The sequence below is a fragment of the Vespa mandarinia genome, chromosome 6 (genome assembly GCF_050613455.1).
Source record: "Vespa mandarinia isolate Hongniang chromosome 6, ASM5061345v1, whole genome shotgun sequence".
In the NCBI taxonomy this organism is placed as follows: Eukaryota; Metazoa; Arthropoda; class Insecta; order Hymenoptera; family Vespidae; genus Vespa; species Vespa mandarinia.
In genome coordinates, this window is record NC_140815.1 from 940138 (window position 1) to 960000 (window position 19863).

The window sequence follows — 19863 nt, forward strand, 5'->3', positions numbered from 1 at the left end:
TCGTATGTCCGTTCGTTTATCAGAACGATAAAAATTCGTGAAATAGACCGAAGGCATTATCTCTATACTTATCCTTTCTTTATCTGTCTTTTTCTAAGTTTTCACAATGTTTCTTACAAGGCTAATTCATTTGGACAACTGAAGCGAGCTTTTTCTTTCCCTTCGAACGATACATTGACAGTACTTCTTCATCCATCCATTCGTTCGTTCGTTCGTTTGTTCATTCGTTCGTCCGTCCAACGATAACAATTCATAGGAAGGTCGAATTCTCGATCTCCCGACCTCCTACTATTCAGCGTTTTTTTATCTCTTCTATTTCTAGCTACGATCAACAAAAAATTCTCGGCGTTTCTTACATTACGAAATAGTACGTACAATTTGTAGTCAATGTCTTATTAATTCTGCCTTTATCGCTTTTGGTAAGTAAAGAAAAACAAAAAAAATGAAAGGGAGATGAAGAGGGAAAAAAAGAAAGAGAAAGAGAGAAAGAGAGAGAGAGAGAAAATAAGATCGGTTGAACTTCTCCAAGAAAATTGCTCTCGTAATGAAAAACTTCCAATTGTCATAGCGATATAGCATTCGCAAATTTTTCTAATAAAACGTTCATATATAAATCGACTTTATAGATCGAATTAAGCATCGTTTGCAAAACAATGTTTGTTGAACTGCAATCGATTGAATTTTAAAACGATAGCGATATGTTACTCGCAGGTTTCCACATAATGAACATATCCTTGACCAGATCACGTGGACACTGCGAATCTATCACTTTCTAGTATAGTTCTATGTATATATAAAAATGTTACGAGTTTGTATACATATATATGCATCTCTGTATAATTTATTACCGTACATAGTTGATCTATACTGCTACTATAATCATCGTAACAATCATAATTTTGTGGAACTTTTACAAAATCTTTCGTCATAAAATGTATCTATATTTCCTTTAGATAAATCCATTTAGTAAGTCCGACGATTTACGTATCGGCATGATATAGAAATCATCAAAAAAATCATAACGTATAGTTCGATGAATACAAGTATCGTGAATTGGACGTGAAAGAACAATTTCTTTTTACCGTATCACATAGATTTTACAGCGACATAATTGGGCTGATTACTGTTTTAAGAGAATCACAGAAAATTTGTATTCTCAAAAAAAAAAGAAAGAAAAGAAAAAGAAAACAAGAAAAAACGTTTTCCGTTTCTAGCACGTTACTAAAGAAACATTAATTTCATTAATTCCAGTTGGCCTTTACTATCTTCTTTTTATCGATCTGAAACGCATTAAATCCTGTATCACGGTTTACTCGGTCGATACTAATATGAATCGATATGGTCGATAAGATAGGGTTGCATCTTAGTCGGTATCATAGCAGATGCGGAGTTTTAATTTGAAAAAATAGATAAATGAATAGACAAATAAATACGTTATTAAATAAATGAATAGATAAATGTGTTTGGACAGGATGAAAAAAGAAGACATTTGCTCTTCAACATCCTGTATCTATTTTTCTCGCTCTTAGTTCCTCCTTCGTCCATCCATCGCCCGTCTCCCCTATCTTGTTCTATCGTCGCTCTCTTCCAGCACTTCTCACATTTTCTCGCCCTTCAACAACCCTATACCGCGATGCTATGTCTTAAATGGACGACTTGGCGACGAAGAAATCTCTCTTTTTCTTAGTGACGTGCGCTTGCACAGAATTTACGATGCGTTCTAGCCGTGTTCGCGCTAACCCCGATTAAGAGGAGACAGAGCGAAAATGGTGAGAATCATGGAACACATAGTAAAGTGAGATAAAGAAAGGAAAAAGACTAGATACGAGAAATTGATAATTTCATCGGTTTTGAGAACGTCTTTTCAAAATCAAGAACTAGTTTTCCCTTAAGAAATAACATCGCGCGATTACGTCTCCCGTTAAGATAAGAAGAAGAAGTGGAAGAGAGTATATCGCGTCTTTTCGTAAATAATCCGAGACGTTCGTTCCAAATAGGTTTTTTCAATTATATTGGACGATCGATTAAAGCGATCAGCGAAAACGGACGATGGTTTGGTTAATCGTTGACCTCATTACGTTATACTTTTCTTTTCTTTTCTTTTCTTTTCTTTTCTTTTCTTTCCTTTTCTTTCCTTTTCTTTCCTTTTCCTTTCTTTTTTCTTTCTTTCTATTTTCTTTTTTTCTATTTTCTTCTTCTTTTCAAACGAAAAAGGAAATACAACATTATTATGATGTAGAACGACGCCATTGGTTGTCCACATAATACAAGCCAAGTTTCTTCAGTAAAGTCAACGGCACGTAAATCTTGCTCGTCCGACGATACAACGACGTATAGGTTGTTTCAAAGCGTTTATACCAATCCACTAAAAGACCTTTCCCCTTTCTATCTTTCAAAGATTTCTCTTTTCGAATTTATCTCCTTTTCTATCTTCTAAGATCATTGTATCCGCACGAACATTTTCGCACGATCGATTATTAATCAATGAACACTAAGTCCACCATATTTTCAGAACATTTTTATAAATATTATGTCCACTAGAAAATTATATCTAACTGTCTAGTTATTTCTACTTATTATTTTCTTCGAAAAATGCATTAATTTTTTGGGGATGAAAAGGTAATTGCATTATCAAGATAATTGCGTAAAAAAAAGAGGAAAAAAATTGAACGATGTTTAAAATTGTTTCGAGTAAAATTGTTGCGAGTCCTGAATGGAATCGTTACTCATGTCGATTGATGAGAAGTTAGGTTAGGTGTCCATCACGTTCCAACAACATTCCAACGAGTTCGCCTTAAGTACACACGCATGCACCCTTAAAGGGAAGTGAATGACGTTATAAATCATAGAAACGGTTGGCAAAGTCCACGAGTTTCTTCTTTTTGTCTGTTCATACGTGTTCGTCTAAGTCCTAAAAAATATACGCAAATGCGAACGTTACGTTCACATTGCCAACTCCGTTAATTTTGTGATACGTACTGATGAGAAATCATGACTATGATATCTTTATTGTTTATACGATGACTTTAGAAAGAAGAAACAAGAAAAAAAATAAAACAAAAAAGAATTAAACAAACAAAAAAGAAAAAAAAAAGAAACGATCGTTAAAACAATCGGGTTTGAATACATGCATTTGAACTTCGTTAATTGATTTGAATTAAAACGTTTCACTTCGTGCTCCGGGAAAACGTTCGGAAAAGTTCGCGAGATCATAAATCTCATTCTCTTTCTCTATCCCTCTCTCTCTCTTTTTCTCTCTTTCTTTCTCCCCCCCCCCCGATTTAATAGCAACGCCGCTTCGAGTTTGGATGACTTCTTTTCTTTTTTTTCTTTCTTTTTCTCTTTGCTATTTTTCTTTTTTTTCGTCTCTTTTTATGCTCGGCTCAATAAAGTCGACGAGCTTTATGAGACAAGTCGAAAGGGAAAGGAAAGAAACGTTTTCCCCTTTGAATACTGCTTTACTCTTATCGTAGACATTTTACAAACTCAAGAAAGCGTTTCGCTTAGAGACCCTGACGGTGATCGATAGCGAACGTTTGGTTGAACGATCGCACGTATCCTTGGGAATCGTACTTCGTTCGATGTGAGCTAAGATTGCAAAGCCTATAACTTTCGAACCTTGGCCGTGCTAATAGATTGATCGCTCAATGTTGCCTCACCACTTTCCGCTCTAACGGAAACTGCAACTCCACTATAGTTGATCAGCCCGTAACAGTCCATGTGCCTACTATCTAGTAATGTCAACTACGTCATTGAAAAATTCTATTATCAGTTACAAGAATTTTAATTAATATTTCTCTTAAATATTTTTCTTACAGATTATTTCATATAAATGTATTTTTGTCCTTTTTTTATTTTTTTTTTCTGATGGATGATATATTTCAAGAATAGTTTACTATGCAAACTGAGTCACCGTGATTTCTTACAAGTTTGCATGTAACTTTTGTCAAATTTACATGAAATCATTTATCAAATCGTTCAACCGCATTAACGATTTTTTTCGATATATTTTCTGCTCGGCAAAGACTGATTCGTGACAATCTACACGATTCACTCTTTACACGCGATGTTAAAAACCATGTAAATTTTTGTGGAAAAAACTGATAAAATGATCGTAACCCGTGATATGTTCATACAACAGTCTGTCAAGTATAATGTGTTGAAAAAGTAAAAAAGTCAATAGTCAGAATGACGTTACAAAAGTGCACGTAAAAGTGACGGATGAATAATGTCGGATTATCAAAGTGATAGAAGGGAAGGAAGTATCCCTTTGATTAGCTTTTAAAATCACCATAGGCCCTGAAATTAGATTATGATTAGCGAATTCAATGAATTTCCTCTCCATCGTTGCTTTCCGTGTTCCTATACGTGCAACATTTCTTTATTCTTTTTACAAAAAAATACGATTTCTCACTTACATGCCTATAGCTTTATTAAACTCGATAATAGATCTCGTTCATTGACCATGAGCATTGCACCATCTAAATCTGTGACAGGAGTCATGATAGTAAAATAAACGGCACATTGTTGCTTTAGAAAATTATTTTCCATGTAGTTGCGAACGAAAAGTGGAAGATATACGTTACGACGAGAAGAAAAATTATGGGCAAGGGAAACTCAGCATATCTTGCCAAGTATCCGAGATTAGATTTCTCCGCGAGGTCTTAACATTTTTGGAAAAGCCCGCAAGTAGAAAATGATCGCATTCGTTCGATGTTAGACGGTAAAACATCCTGGCGAGAATTTATCGATAGTGATAAACACAATAGAGAAACAAAATGGATATATGTACATATAAATATACATACATATATATATATATATATATATATATATATAATATATAAGATATATATATATATATATATATATATATAAGAGATTTAGGATACAGAAAGGACAATAAATTACGTTTACGTTCGTCTCTCTGAATCTGATAATCATTATCCTTTATATAATTTTTTATAAAAATTCAATGTACCTCGAAGTAAAGATTTCGTCGATATTCAATGAAAAACATCAATGATATCTAAAATTATGACGAACATAAATATTTATTGTTAAAAGTAAAAGAAAAAGAGAAATCTAGTGATTGCTTTGCGAGAGAACACATAGAGAAAATTTTGGATGGCTTGCCAACTATTCAAGACGTACTAACATATTCATAGAAGCACGGAGGCCGAGGATAATCGTCGTCGATCGTTGATAAAAGGAATGATGTTGCCTAACTACAACGTTATTGTAATGTCTTGGCGTTTTTATATCCTCTTCTCGTTTTTTCATCCTGGAAAAAGGAAAATTAATTTATTTTATTGATTTTCATTGATATCCACATCGATGATACTCGATTATTTGAAGGAGAAGAAGAAACGAAGAAAGAGATTGAAAATTAAAGAATTTAATTAAAGGAACTTTAGAAAGTTTTACGCAAAGAAATCTGATCATCGTTATTGTAAGAATGAAACGAACACTTAGTAAAACTAAGTTATGGGAATTTATTCTGAAGTAAAAATACTTTTCTCGCCACAGGAAACGACTAACTATGAAGTCGTGAAGAGACGAACACGAATCGATAATCATATCCTCTTTCTTTCTTTCTTTCTATCTTTCTCCAATTCTTTTATTCTCTCTCTCTCTATCTCTCTCTCTCTCTCTCTCTCTCTCTCTCTCTCTCTCTCTCTCTCTCTCTCTCTCTCTCTCTCTCTCTCTCTCTCTCTCTCTCTCTCTCTCTCTCTCTCTCTCTCTCTCTCTCTCTCTCTCTCTCTCTCTCTTATTCACTCATCTTTCTTCCAGTAGAGATCAATTATATCGTGTAAAAGGCTAAATCTTCGTCCTCCTAGTATAACTCTCTTTTCCTTTTTTTAAAAATGGTATTTCCTGAAATCGTAGTCTTTTTCAAACGTCGTTCGCCGGTGCGGAATCTGTTGGTGTCGCATTGCGGCGTAAGGGGATCTGACGAAGGAGAGGGAGAGAAATAGAGATAGAGAAAGAGAGAGAGAGAGAAATAGTGAAAGATAGACACTGAGAGAGACAGAGGGGGAAGAGGGAGAGAAAAAAGGCAAAAGTATTAAACGTACCGACCTCGAAAAGTGCGACACACGACGCACTCGAAACTCGAGCGAGGCCGTTCGAAAGTCGAACGACGCCTCTTCAGCCCACTCGCAACGACGACGACGACGACGACGACGACGACGACGACGACGACGACGACGACGACGACGACGACGACGACGACGACGACGACGACGACGACGACGACGACGACGACGATGACGACGACGACGACGACGACGACGACGACGACGACGACGACGACGTCTTCGGCTCCGGCCAGTCACTACCTCTCCTCGACCATTAAACCATGAAAGAGAATTCTGGCTGAGAATTCCGAATGCATCCAACCCATCCTATCCCACCCTATATTCCATCGATGATTATCCGCGAGACGGACGAATTTTATTACCCACCCTGTATGTGTATATATATTATATATATATTATATATATATATATATATATGTATATGTATATATGTATATATATATGTATATATATATGTATATATATATGTATATACATATATACATATATATATATGTATGTGTATATGTATATGTTTCATTTCTCCTTTCTACAGTATTCTTTTTTCTTATCGGTATCGACACTCTGAATTGTCACTTGCGTTGAAGTAAGTCTTTTCCATTTATTCTAATCTTTGGAGTATATTAAGATGATCGTTGTAGATGATGAAATCTTTTTTCATTTTATCATCACTAAAGCATTAGCAAAACTCAACTTATCTCGGTACAAAACTTTTCTCTGGTAACAACGCCTTTCCTGGGCACAGGGATGACCTCGTGAGAAAGGAAACAGTCAAACTTTATTAGTAAAATCTTTTTTTTATTTTAAGACTGTAAGTTATTTAAGTAGTAATAAAAAATTGAAGCTATAAATGATAGAAAAATAATTAATAATTTATGATATTTTAATTATTAATAAATTAGTAAATATTAATAAATTTTATTTTAAGGAATTCTTTTTGTTAGCAAAGATTTTAATATAAATAAATAAAATAATTTTTTTTTGAAAAGCTTTAAAAAATTTTTGTTTATTTTAATTTAAATTTACAACATTTATTTATTTATTTATTTATTCTTTTACAAAGTTATACTATGAAACTTAAGAATAAAGTTTTTTATTTAAAAAAATTAATGCTATATATTTCTTGAATAGTTTCTTAAAACTATTATGTCATAGAAAACTTTGAAAAAGTGAAGAAGTATTATTTTAATTATTTACAGACTTATATATATATATATCGAATAAATATTTCATTTCAAGGATTTTAATGCTAAACTTTTTTAACAAGTTATTAAAGATATCAAGTTTGACATTTAATTTAAAATAAACGCAAACAATAAGCATCTTAAGTTAATTATCGATAAAATATTAATGACAAAATAATGAAGATTATTTCGAATGAAAAAACGAAAGTAATATGAATTAACGAAGAGTTATTCTATTAAACAAGAAAACACTAATTTGGACGTTTCCTACTGCATAATATTGTCACGTCCCGATTTTCAAGATAGTTGCACAACTTTTTTTGAATGAACCACATGGCTAAATTCTATCAACGAAAAAAATACACCTTCGCATATGTAAAAAACTATTAAGAAAATAACCATCTCTTCCACTCCCATTTCTCTCTCTCTCTCTCTCTCTCTCTCTCTCTCTTCTTTTCTCTCTGATAATTCGACAACAGGAGCAATGAGCGTATCGTTCTCTTTTCTTTTACAATCTGAGAATAAAGACAAAGTGGTGAATGAGACCAACTAATAAAACGCAATCACAAAATCGTAACTGTTATTATACATTATTTTGCTCAAACTTAAAACTAGTATATAGATACATGTGGACTAACGAGACTAACGAGACTAACCGATATTAGAAACCGTCGCTAAGAGCCCATACATCACACTCCATTATGTTTTTTACATCGGACGAGTGTCGTTGTTTTCTTCGTTCTTCGAAATTCGAAACCGTTTCGAAAGGGATAAGGGTGATACTAAGTCGTGTAAGGGGTGAGGATGAAAGAGGACGAGGTGGGAGAAAAATAAAACGTACGAAATGGCGGATGATTCTTTCTCTTTCTCTCTCTTTTTCTCTTTTTTCTCTCTTTCTCTTGCTCGCTATATTATGTAAGCAAACACATACGCGCACGCGTATGTATATATATACATACTATTATATATATATGTACGCCAAATACGCCAAAATAACAGCAAGGATATTCTATCACTAAAACTCAAGGATCACCAATTGTCGATCATGCGCCAAGGACGTGAAAAGCCACCGTCCACCAATATTTCATCTTTGTCCTCTTTCGTTGATATTCGTACGCTCGTTCCAGTCTCGTGAGATTGCTTGGAAGAAGAAGAATTCTATTATTTCATTTCATACCGACTGTAACTCTTCTCGTCTTTATCGATTATCGTTCCAAAGTCTAAGAGAAATTTCGAAATCGAGGGATATGTGTTCTCGCGTACAAATTATCTTGTTTTCTTCACCGTTTTATAAGAATGAAATAAAAGAAGATAGAGGATTGAGATACATAGAATAAAGCCGATAATTTAAGGATTAAAAATAATTTAAAATAATTTAAAATAATTAGCATCGAAATTGTAAAATTTAATCGAATGTTTAAACTTAAGAAAATAAAAAAGAAAGTATTGTCTCATGGATTTAAAGGAAACTATATCAATGTTGATTGTAACCTAAATTCTTATTACACAAATTAGCAAATAAAATATTATTAGAAAATATAAGAAAAAAAATTTTTGTTGCATTCTTTTTTATTTCTTCAAATTCTCTTAGAACGAAAAATGTACAGTATACTTACAGATATTATGTGTTTTCATCTGCAAGTAAATGAAAATCAGATGAAATCCCATTGGATGTAATCGGAAGATGATTCTTTCTCTTGTAAAAACGAGCGAGAATAAGAATAAAATGGAAAAAGAAAAAATGAAAAACATGGAAGAACGAAACACGTAAGTACATAGTCCTTGCCGCATTTTCAGTATCAATGCTCCGCCATGCGAGACGACATAACCGCGGAGCATTAATGTCTCATCGATCCTCGGTTTTTTTGCGAGAACGCTTCTCGAAAGCATGAAATCGAGAATGATTCTTCTTACAGCTATTGTATCCCGATATCGTACTTCACGATCACCGGACAGTTATCGTCTTTTTCTACGATAATGGTGATACGACGATATTGAAACGATCGAAGACATAAATCAGAATGAATTAAAAGCAAATATCGCCCGTTCTGGCCCTTTCCAGTGAAATGTCCTTATGGTACAGCGACTGAATAAAAGAAAAAGAGAAGCACTTAGATCGTTTTATGCATGTCTACGTATTATATTTCTCGTTCATACGTTTTTTGATACATCCCATTAATAAATACATATATATATGTATATATATATATATATATATATATATATATATATACATATATATATTTATTCCTTCTTTCTTTTTCTTTTTCTTTCCATTTGAATCGCACTTATTAAGCCACTTTTCGTGTACCGACTTCGTATAAACAGTATTTTCCACTTGATGCTTCCCTAATATTTGGACTAGAAAGAGGTTCTCTACTCAATCGTAAGATCGTAAGATCAAGTAGACTCTTACCCCTAAACGTTTGTCTATCATTTTCTTTCTCACCAGTACTTACATTTTGTTTCGATTTTCGAAACGATTGAAAAATCACTTATTGCACTTCGAGCAACTTACTTTTTTTTTTTAATTTTATCGCATTTTTGTTCTTTGCCATTACTTGATTACGAATGAACAATTATGAGCGATTCATTCTTACGAGTGAAAGGATGACATAAATGAATTCTAAGGAAATGTCTAATAACAGTTCGCATAAATTCTTTGTGCTTGAGCGTAAAACATTCAATAGCGATCGAAGAATGAATTGGAAATAAAACGAAACCCAATCTTTCACTTTGTTTCTTCTTTTCTTTTATCAGCAATTTTAAATCTTTGTTCCTCAACAAAAATATGCTTCCATACCGGATACGGATACCGTAACCAAAGTGAACTTTCGTATGCAAGACCGCATAGCATCCAAGAGAGAGGAAAAGAGAGAGAGAGAAAGAGAGAGAAAGAAAGAGAAAAAGAGAGAGAGAGAGAGAAAGAGAGAGAAAGAAAGAGAAAAAGAGAGAGAGAGAGAGAGAGAGAGAGAGAAAGAAAGAGAAAAAGAGAGAGAGAGAAAGAGAGAGAAAGAAAGAGAAAAAGAGAGAGAGAGAAAGAGAGAGAAAGAAAGAGAAAAAGAGAGAGAGAGAGATAAGGAAATGGAAAGAACAAGATACGCTTTTCCGTACGCGTTTCCGGTGTTCTGTTTTCTCTTCCCTTCTTTTTTGTTCCTTCTATCTCTCTCTCTCTCTTTCTCTCTCTCTCTCTCTCTTTCTCTTTCTTCCTCTCCCTCTGTCTCTCTCTCTTTGTTTCTCTCTTTCTCTCTCTCTCTCTTTCCCTTTCTCTCTCTCTCTCTCTTTGTCTCTGCCTTTGTCTCCGTTTGTCTCTTGTATGGCTAGTAGCATTGGTATGCAATTCGTGGTTGACATTAAGCGTTTTTTATTTCCTTTTTTTGTACTAGACGAGGTAAAGGAGTCGTATATAGGCCGCCGACGATGACGACGAAGGCGATGACGACGTGTGTAAGAGAAACTCGAAGTCTCGGCGGAGGGCTTCGAGAGACACAACAGGCAAGCAAAGCAGGCAGGCGGGCGGGCTCCGTGTGTGTATAAAGAGGAAGAGAGAGAGCCGGAGAGAGCCGGAGAGAGCTAAAGAGAGAGAGAGAGAGAAAGAGAGAGAGAGAGAGAGAGAGAGAGAAAGAAAAGGAGAGAGAGAGAGAGAGAGAAAGAGTAAAAGCAGACGTGTCGCGTCTTTGGATTCTCGCAAAGACGGACGGTATAAGTGCACACTCTTTCTCTCTCTCGCACTCGTTCAGTCTGGCGCACTTAAAAGGTTAAGCGCGTAGTCGGGAGGCCGGCAGGTTGAATATCTCGCAGCTGCTGGCGTCCAGCGACAGCAACGAGTCACGATGGCTGAGCGGAGCACAGTGGTGGGGTGTGTGTGGGTGCGCGCGCGCGCTCGAGCTTGCGAACGAGAGGGGTTAAAAAGAGAATACTGACTGGTTGGCGGGGGTGGAAGGCGGAAGGCAGACGGGCGGCAGACAAACCCGTGCTTATCCCCACCGAACGAGCAGCCCCACCGGTCCGTGACTCACCAAACCGTTAAGGGATGAAGCCGCCCTGCTTTTACTCTACGCGCACACACGTGTAACAAGCATATATCTTTCTCTTTCTCTCCTTCTTTCTCTTTCTCTCATTTTCTTTCTCTCTTTCTCTCTTTCGCTACACGGAACTCTACCGTAAGTATTTTACTGCTGCATAGTGTCTCATGTAATCCTTCTCTTTTCTACCTATCCTATACCCTTATACACATGTATAATACTATCTATATGTATGTGCCGACGATATACACTTCTATTTATACATCTACAGACAATGAAACGGGTGTGAAAAAATATACCTACATATGTTCCTATGTACGAACAAACGAACGTGGCACCGAACTCTCAGTCAAGCTTCTAACCGCATGCACGATCTCTTCAACCCCTTTTGAGACTTTTCATTTAAATCTTACTCGTTGGCGATTCCAACACTCACTCCAACAGCCATGGACTCCTCTTTACGCAACGACAAAAATGTTTCTCTTTCGTAACTCGTAATTATTTCAAGCATATCATGTATGCATATACGTACATAATATGTATACGTACACGGTCTCAGTCCTTGAACATGAAGTACATCGCACTCTTTTGTTTCTAACTATCTGTCTGTCTGTCTGTCTGTCTGTCTGTCTGTCTGTCTGTCTGTCTGTCTGTCTGTCTGTGTGTATGTCTGTCTGTCTGTCTCTCTCTCTCCCTCTCCCCCTCTCCCTCTCACTCTTTCTTTCTCGCATGTCTAGTACGCGAACGCACTCACAAACACAACATTGGTAATGGTGGGAAAGGGTTGTAACGCATTACACGATACGAGCCCAGTCCGACCCAACAACATACTGCAATTGGGTGGGGTGAACGTGTGCGAGGGTGAACATGCCGGAGGGTATGAAGGAAAAAAAAGGAAAAAAAGAAGAGCAAGAGAGAAAGAGAGGGAGAGAGAAAAATAGTCAGGACTAGTGGCGTCCAGAAAAATCACCATAACCGCGACGACGTTGCTACCTAGACGACGATGTCACGACAGCGGCGTTTTTATTCGTACGGACGAGCGTGTAATTAAAATTCGCGTAAATTGCGGTGCACGGTGAATCTACTTAATTGTCCGCAAATGAATGAATGAAAAGAGAGAGAGAGAGAGAGAGAGAGAGAGAGAGACGAAGAGAGAGAGAGAGACGAAGAGATTGACGATGAGAGAACTCAGTAAATTTCATCGTCAATCGTCAGACCTTACTTGCTTGATTAAATATAATTAATCCTCTCAAACAATAAATAAATCCGCTCAAACAATAAATATAACTAATTCTTGAAAATACATGTGATTGCAAAGTAACAATGTATTAACATTTAATCTAATTTAATGGATAATTTAACATATATATAAACTTTTTATTAAATATCGTAAAAAAGATTATGAAAATGTATTTTCTTCATTATATTCACTTTAATAACTAGTTATAATTCTCTTTCTTTTTTGCTAAAAATTTCTAAAATAATAAATCACGTATTAAAGGATCAATACAAAAATTCTGTTACGTACGTTTTGACATCGTAAAGTGATATCTAGTTGCATAGATTTAACGAAGTATATTTTCTTTCCTGTATGAAAATAAACCGACGATCATTTTTTAATGTCTAATATTTCGTTATTACTATGATAATCAATTACGTTGATGGTTCTAGGGCGTACGCTGAACGGACAACCATTACTGGAATTTCCAATGTCCAGCGGCGAACCGGCATTAGAACCTCTCAGGATCAAACGGGCGACCCTTTGGACACGAGTAGAATTCAGACAAACTCATCACTATCAACATCATCGTCAGGGTCAAAGCAATCAAAGGAACATCACTCTCTGGGTATTTAGGGTGCGTTGCGGCAACACGACGCATTTGCGCGGCAAGGTAATTACATTTTAAGATAAACGAACATTTTTAGGATATCGAAATACTTATTATTATATTTTGCTCCTTTTTAATTGTCAATTGAATTTATGATGACGTAGAAAGTAAAAATAATAATAAGTTCATCGATAAAATTATTTGACGATCTTCTAAAAACATGATAAAAAAAAACAAAGAAAAACTACCGAATAAGAGATAGAATTTGACGTTTTAAGATCATAACGTTAATCAATGAAAACTCATTTAACCGTGTTATATTTTAACACGTTTGACAAGCCTACCTACCTTTAACAACTATCCTCATTTGTTTCACTGGCAAGATATTGATACAATACAACGAGAAAAGCTTTTTACCTTTTTTATCGGATTTTTCCGACACTAATCCCATCTACTATCTCAAGCTGTATTTATAATAATCCCTCCGATATTATACGCAGCGGTCGTGAGGTTTCGGTCGAGCGTACAGCTTCCGTGATATCGCTTGAAAAATAATATTTTCTTGTTTACCCTCGCACACAGACGAAAATATATATATATATGTAGGTATTTTTAATCGATCGATCGATATACAAAATATTCATCTAATCGTAAACAAAGTATTACTTTATAATTGACCGATTTGTTAAGATAGATGGTCGTCACAACGATTACGTGATCTTCCAAAATTAACGACATAAATCGGTCAATTTTCGTTCGATTTTTAGGAACTCGGGGAGCATCTTGAGATGGTGACGTTCCTAGGCGTAAATGTTGGTCAATTGGGTTGGCAGAAGTTCGATGTAACAAAGGTCGTCAGCAATTGGTACACAGCAAACTCGAATTCACCGAGGGATAAACTGACGCTCTTGGTGGATTGCACAGGATGCGGCACGCACGTTCACGTGTCGACTTTTGGCGGACACTCACCGCACGTGATCGAGTCCTCGTTAAATCCAAAAGGCAAGCAGAACAGTATATCTGATGCTTAGAACACGCAATACGAGATCATTTAACTTGATAAATATCAAATCTTCACATAGATAATCCCATATCGTAATTAAACATCCCGACAACAAAAAATGACATTCTTTAGTAATTTTATTGAAATGGAGAGGAAGAGATATCAAAAGGAAAAGTATATCAAAAATAAATGAAATTCAATTGCAAACATCTACAGAAAATAACCTTATTTCAATTCCGTATCATAACACAGAGGTACTACGAAGTCGTATCGGTTAATATGGCTTCCATAGTATAAAGACTAGTCACACAAAGTTGGGAGGTGATACGATAGAAATAACGTTTAGCCTACATTCGTATCGCCGGTAACTAATTTGAGAAGGCATATTGGGGTTAACGAACAACTCTTTCAATATGATAATTTGATTCCATGAATTCGCTGGGATCGAACATGGTTGTCTTTCTCTTGTTCCCATGCTGCTATTTTAACCCCTTTCGTAGCATTAGTATTCTAGATTGCTGTTCTTCCGAAATATTGTATGTACGTACGAGATGGTGGGGTATATTCTGTTCGAGATTATTCGGATGTTACGTATTATCGATTGTTTTGCATCAATACTTACTTCGATTTGGAAATAATTTCGAATCCAAAATTTTATGATTTCTTTTCTGTGATCCACATGACATTTAATTGCAATTGAAATACGTCCAATTATATAAAAAAATTCTTTCAAACGATATCAATAATTTGCATTGTTCATCGTATTTTAATATTTGTAACTCTACATGCGATTAATTTGTTTAATATTTTTTAAATACCCTATTTGTTCATTTTATATTAAGAATCTTATTATTATTGTATAAGATGTATTTGTTTTGTTTCTTAATCTTCATTAAAAGATTTCCGAATCGAAATTCATTTGGCATAGAAAGCTAAACTTCTTATGTAATCATTAATTAAAGCAAAAAAGTCTCAGATATTTTATACATACATACGTACATACATACATACATATATACATACATATATACATACACGTGGAATGTGACAAACCGAGCACGCTCCAATATAATCAGCTTTATTTCTCTGGTTCCCTTTATCAGCTTACCTAATCGGCTTACTTCTCACCGACGTATAACCGCGAACGATTAACATTTTTTGCTTCCATTACACTACACTCGCACAATCGAGTATTTCGATCAGTTTAATTAAAGAGTATTCTGTTTTGAATGAATAGACTAAAAACAGAATGTCCGTGGAAATGAAGATGGAAATGAACATTTTCTTTTTCTAATGGAATATACAATCATTTCATAGTTAGATTTTGAAGCAGAACATATGTATCAGATTACGCATGATTTTTAGCACTTCTCAATGGTCATAAATTTTCTAGATATGTATATCGTATCGCTATCGAGTTTTCTCATACTCATCAAAAATTCCTTTCACAAAAATACATATATGCGTAAAGTACATACATATCGTATGCGAATCATTCGAGTTCGAATGTCAGTCTGCTTTTTCCAACTTACATTCGATCTCTCCTCGTATTCCGATAACTCCCCGATAAACTTTCCCAAGATTGCTTTCCTTAACCAATAAGCTGTTTCTCGGGTATAAAGTAGATAACTCCAAAATTCGGTCGATGCGTATCGAGAAGTTTGTCGTGGAGAACAAGAGTTCCGAAGATTCGTCGACATGTATATCTTGTCCCTATCTATTATCAATGAATCGAACAAATAACAAAATTTAACATTGATTTTCATACATTGCAGGTGCTCAAGATCCGGATAGGCCTTTCCTCGTTGTACGTACGGATCCCGCAGCTGTGAAACGCGTAAGAAGACGAGCGATCGAATGTAGCGGCGCGATAAAAGGTCAATGCTGCAAACAGAGATTCTACGTGAGCTTTTCTCAGCTCGGATGGGATGATTGGATAATCGCTCCTCAAGGGTAATAAATCACGATCTCTTCCGCAAAACTATAAATTAGTATTAGTACAACGAGTATCAAAAGTATCTAAATGAATGGAGGATTAATATATTTACATTGCTGATCGATACTAGTACTAGTTGGACGATAATAGTCAAGTAGCGATTAACACGATAAGCAGGAACGTTGGGAGGAGAGAGAGAGAAAGAGAAAAAGAGAAAGAGAAAAAGAGAGTGAGTAAGAGAAAGAGAGAAAGAGAAAGAAGATTTTCGTTTTCAATCTGATAATAGCAACGATCGATATTCGCGATCAATGTTGACTTATCGTCTGGCAATCGTATAGAATCTACTCTATAGACGTCGGAAAAGACGGTCGCTATGCTTCACAGAGCCGACAGTAGTTTTCCAGAGAGCTCGCCATCACTCGGTATACGTAGTCATTCGTAAGGTATCATGAGAAAGCCCTTAAATCCTAGGCAATTGTTATAAACAGAATCCCATGACACGACTGGAGAAGAGAGAAAAAGAGAGAGGGATAGAGTAAAAATACCAGAATTAAAAAATCCTTATCGATGACTATTCTCAATTAGCATTTTATTTCTCTCTCTCTCTCTCTCTCTCTCTCTCTCTCTTTTATTATTCACATCGACATATTCATTGTTTATTTAATAAAAAAAATATATGGCCATAGGAAACATTTCTATGTAAATTGTAACTGTACATTTTGATGACGTAATTCAAAGTAATTCAAATCCGTTAAATAATATCTCCATCATAATGATCTAAAATGTTTGTGGGTCGCAGATATTACGCGAATTACTGCAGAGGCGACTGTGCGGCGGGTCACAGAACGCCGGACACGTTCCTAAATTATTACACGCACGTGATCGAAGAGTACAGAAAGATGGATCGGCTCGCCGGTATGCAGCCATGTTGCGCACCCCTCAAGTTTTCGCCGATGTCGTTGATATACTATGGACCAGACTCAAACATCATCAAGAGGGATCTCCCAAAGATGGTGGTCGACGAGTGTGGCTGCCCTTAATTCGAACCTCCAATGACAGAAGGAAGGAAGGAAAGAAAAAAATAATGAAAAAAAAAGAAAAAAATCGACGCCTCCCCTGCGAAAGATCCTCCTCCTGCTCTTTATCGCGATTTATTCGGGAGTCTTCGACCACGAGGGATTTTGTTTGGAACTTCCTGCATTCTTCGTTTTCAACCAAACACTTCCTTTCGAGAAGAATCGAAAGGAATCGAAACGAGCGGCCACGATCGAAATTTCGCCGAAGTCAATGAAATTGTTCTCGAAAACGCGATCGTGTTCGCTATTACCGTGCATAATAAATAGTCGAGAAGGAAAGGAGACGAGAAAAAGTTAGAAGAGAGAAAGTTAGAAGGAGAAGTTAGAAGAGGACGGTACGGAACGTAATGGAACGGACAGGAACAGAATAAAATTAAACAAAAAGAAAAAAATAAATAAAAGAATGAATACCTCCTCGGTCGGTCTCTCGGGTGTGTCCACCATTTTTGAGGTATAATATATTATAAATAATATACATACATATATACAGGCGATACCTATACATAGGCGAATACATTTGACAGATGAATACATGCAAATATATATATGTATATATATATATATATATATATATAAATATATAAACTATATATATATAAAACTATATATATATAACTATATATATATAAAATATATATTATATATATATATATATATATAAACGTATCTTACACTTACACTTACATATACGTGACCGACTCGTTTCTTGGCGATTTAATCGTATCGCAAGCGAAGTCACCGCGTGCGAATTCTTATGGTGAGCTTAGTCATTTCTATTAGTTGCGATAAAACGGTGGTAAAGAGTTTAAATAAGATATTTCAGACTTTTGCCCCGCATTTCGCGCATCTATGCGACTCCGCATACGCGCACATATACATGTACACGTATACATATACACGGAAAGCACAGATATACATGTGCGCGCGCGTTAAATTACGCGAGGTGATTTAAAAACGAATATAAGTATTTAAAGATATAACAAATAAAAAAAAAAGAACAATACGGGCGTAAATTCTAAGTGTAAAAAATAAACTCAATCTAATTGCCTTGTTTTTTATGCGAAACGTATGAAAGTATCGAATAACAATTTAACAAAATAAAAAATATTATTAAAAATCTATATATATATATATATATATATTATAAATACTATATATAAATATAATTGAACGCGCGTAAAATGATAAACTTAGTAAGTCAAGGGCGGGGAGGCGGGGTTTTCTGGAAGGACCGAATTGGGAAGGGAAACGTTTATTAAGAGTTCAAAAAGGCTAAGGAAACAAAATTATTATTTTTATTACTATTACTATTATTATTTTCATTATTATTATATCATCAGCACTATTGTTTCACGTTTTTTTGTTTTTTATTTCTCTCATCATTGTTGTTTTGTTTTTATTGTTGTTGTTGTTATTGTTATTTTTATTATTATTATTATTATTATTATTATTATTATTATTATTATTATTATTATTATTATTATTATTATTATTATTATTATTATTATTATTATTATTATTATTATTATTACTATTGTTATTATTATTATTATTGTTATTATTATTATTATTGTTATTATTATTATTGTTATTATTATTATTATTGTTATTATTATTATTATTATTATTATTATTATTATTATTATTATTATTATTATTATTATTATTATTATTATTATTATTATTATTATTATTATTATTATTATTATTATTATATTATTATTATAATTATTATTATTATTATTATCGCCGTAAATCGTATTTAATTATAATGATACCTCGGACTTTGGATTGCAATGAGCACGTGCGAGTTTCGAAAAATATTTTTGCTAATCGATATGTTATAATTGACTTAGCATAAACGTAACAATTTCAAAGAAAAAAGAGACTAATAGAAAAAAAAGGATCAGTAATGTTCTTTAAATTCTCTTTTTCTTCTTTTTTTTTCTTTATGAAACGACATTCTATTACCTATAAACGAATGCACATTGACACCTTAGCCTTATTAAACAAGAAAACGAAAAAAATAGCGCGTACGAATGTTTCTTCCGATTTCGCGAGGACGAGAAAGACGCATAATATTGACCGAATATGACGCTCGCAGAATTTTTCTCATTCAGAACGCGATATAAGAGGATTCGAAAAAAAAAAATATAAAAAATGAAAAATATGAAAAAGATGAACCTACACACTAAATACACGGAGTAAACAACGCTACACATACACACATACATATACAACACATTCATTTATATATATCTACATATATATGCGTAAGAGGCATTTCATGAGAGATTGTATTAATTTAACAAAAGAAAGTGAGAGAGAGAGAGAGAGAAGAAAAGAAAGAAAGCGCGAACGATAGATAGAAATAGATAGATAGATAGATAGATAGATAGATAGAGAGAGAAAGAGAGAGAGAGAGAGAGAAAGAGAGAGAGAATAAAGTATATAAGACAAGAAAAATAATTAAAAAACGCGCAAATTTTCATTTATATTTACATGAGCTATTTAATAATATCGAATTTGGAAAGATCTTTTTCGAAAACGAAGGAGAGAGAGGGAGAGAGAGAGATGAAGAGAGAGAGACAAAAAGAAACATCGAGATTGAAAACGATTGATTAGTGATCTTTTTTTAAGAAGATAAGGAGCGAAGGAGGACGGAAAAAGAGGGAGAGACTATGGCAAAAAAAGGAAGAAATATTAAGG

General features: G+C 34.6%; 1 protein-coding gene across 1 annotated transcript in view; it reads left to right on the forward strand.

Annotated features, from left to right (window-relative positions):
* The window catches only part of Actbeta (inhibin subunit beta), a 34800-nt gene extending 17303 nt beyond the window's left edge, over window positions 1-17497 (forward strand). Inside the window, exons 2-5 of the mRNA XM_085657669.1 lie at window positions 12982-13202; window positions 13907-14141; window positions 15918-16095; window positions 16878-17497. Coding sequence (XP_085513795.1) covers window positions 12982-13202; window positions 13907-14141; window positions 15918-16095; window positions 16878-17118 — 875 coding nt within the window. The 3' untranslated portion in view covers window positions 17119-17497. The remainder of the gene's footprint in view (window positions 1-12981; window positions 13203-13906; window positions 14142-15917; window positions 16096-16877) is intronic.
* The last annotated feature ends 2366 nt before the right edge of the window (window positions 17498-19863 follow it).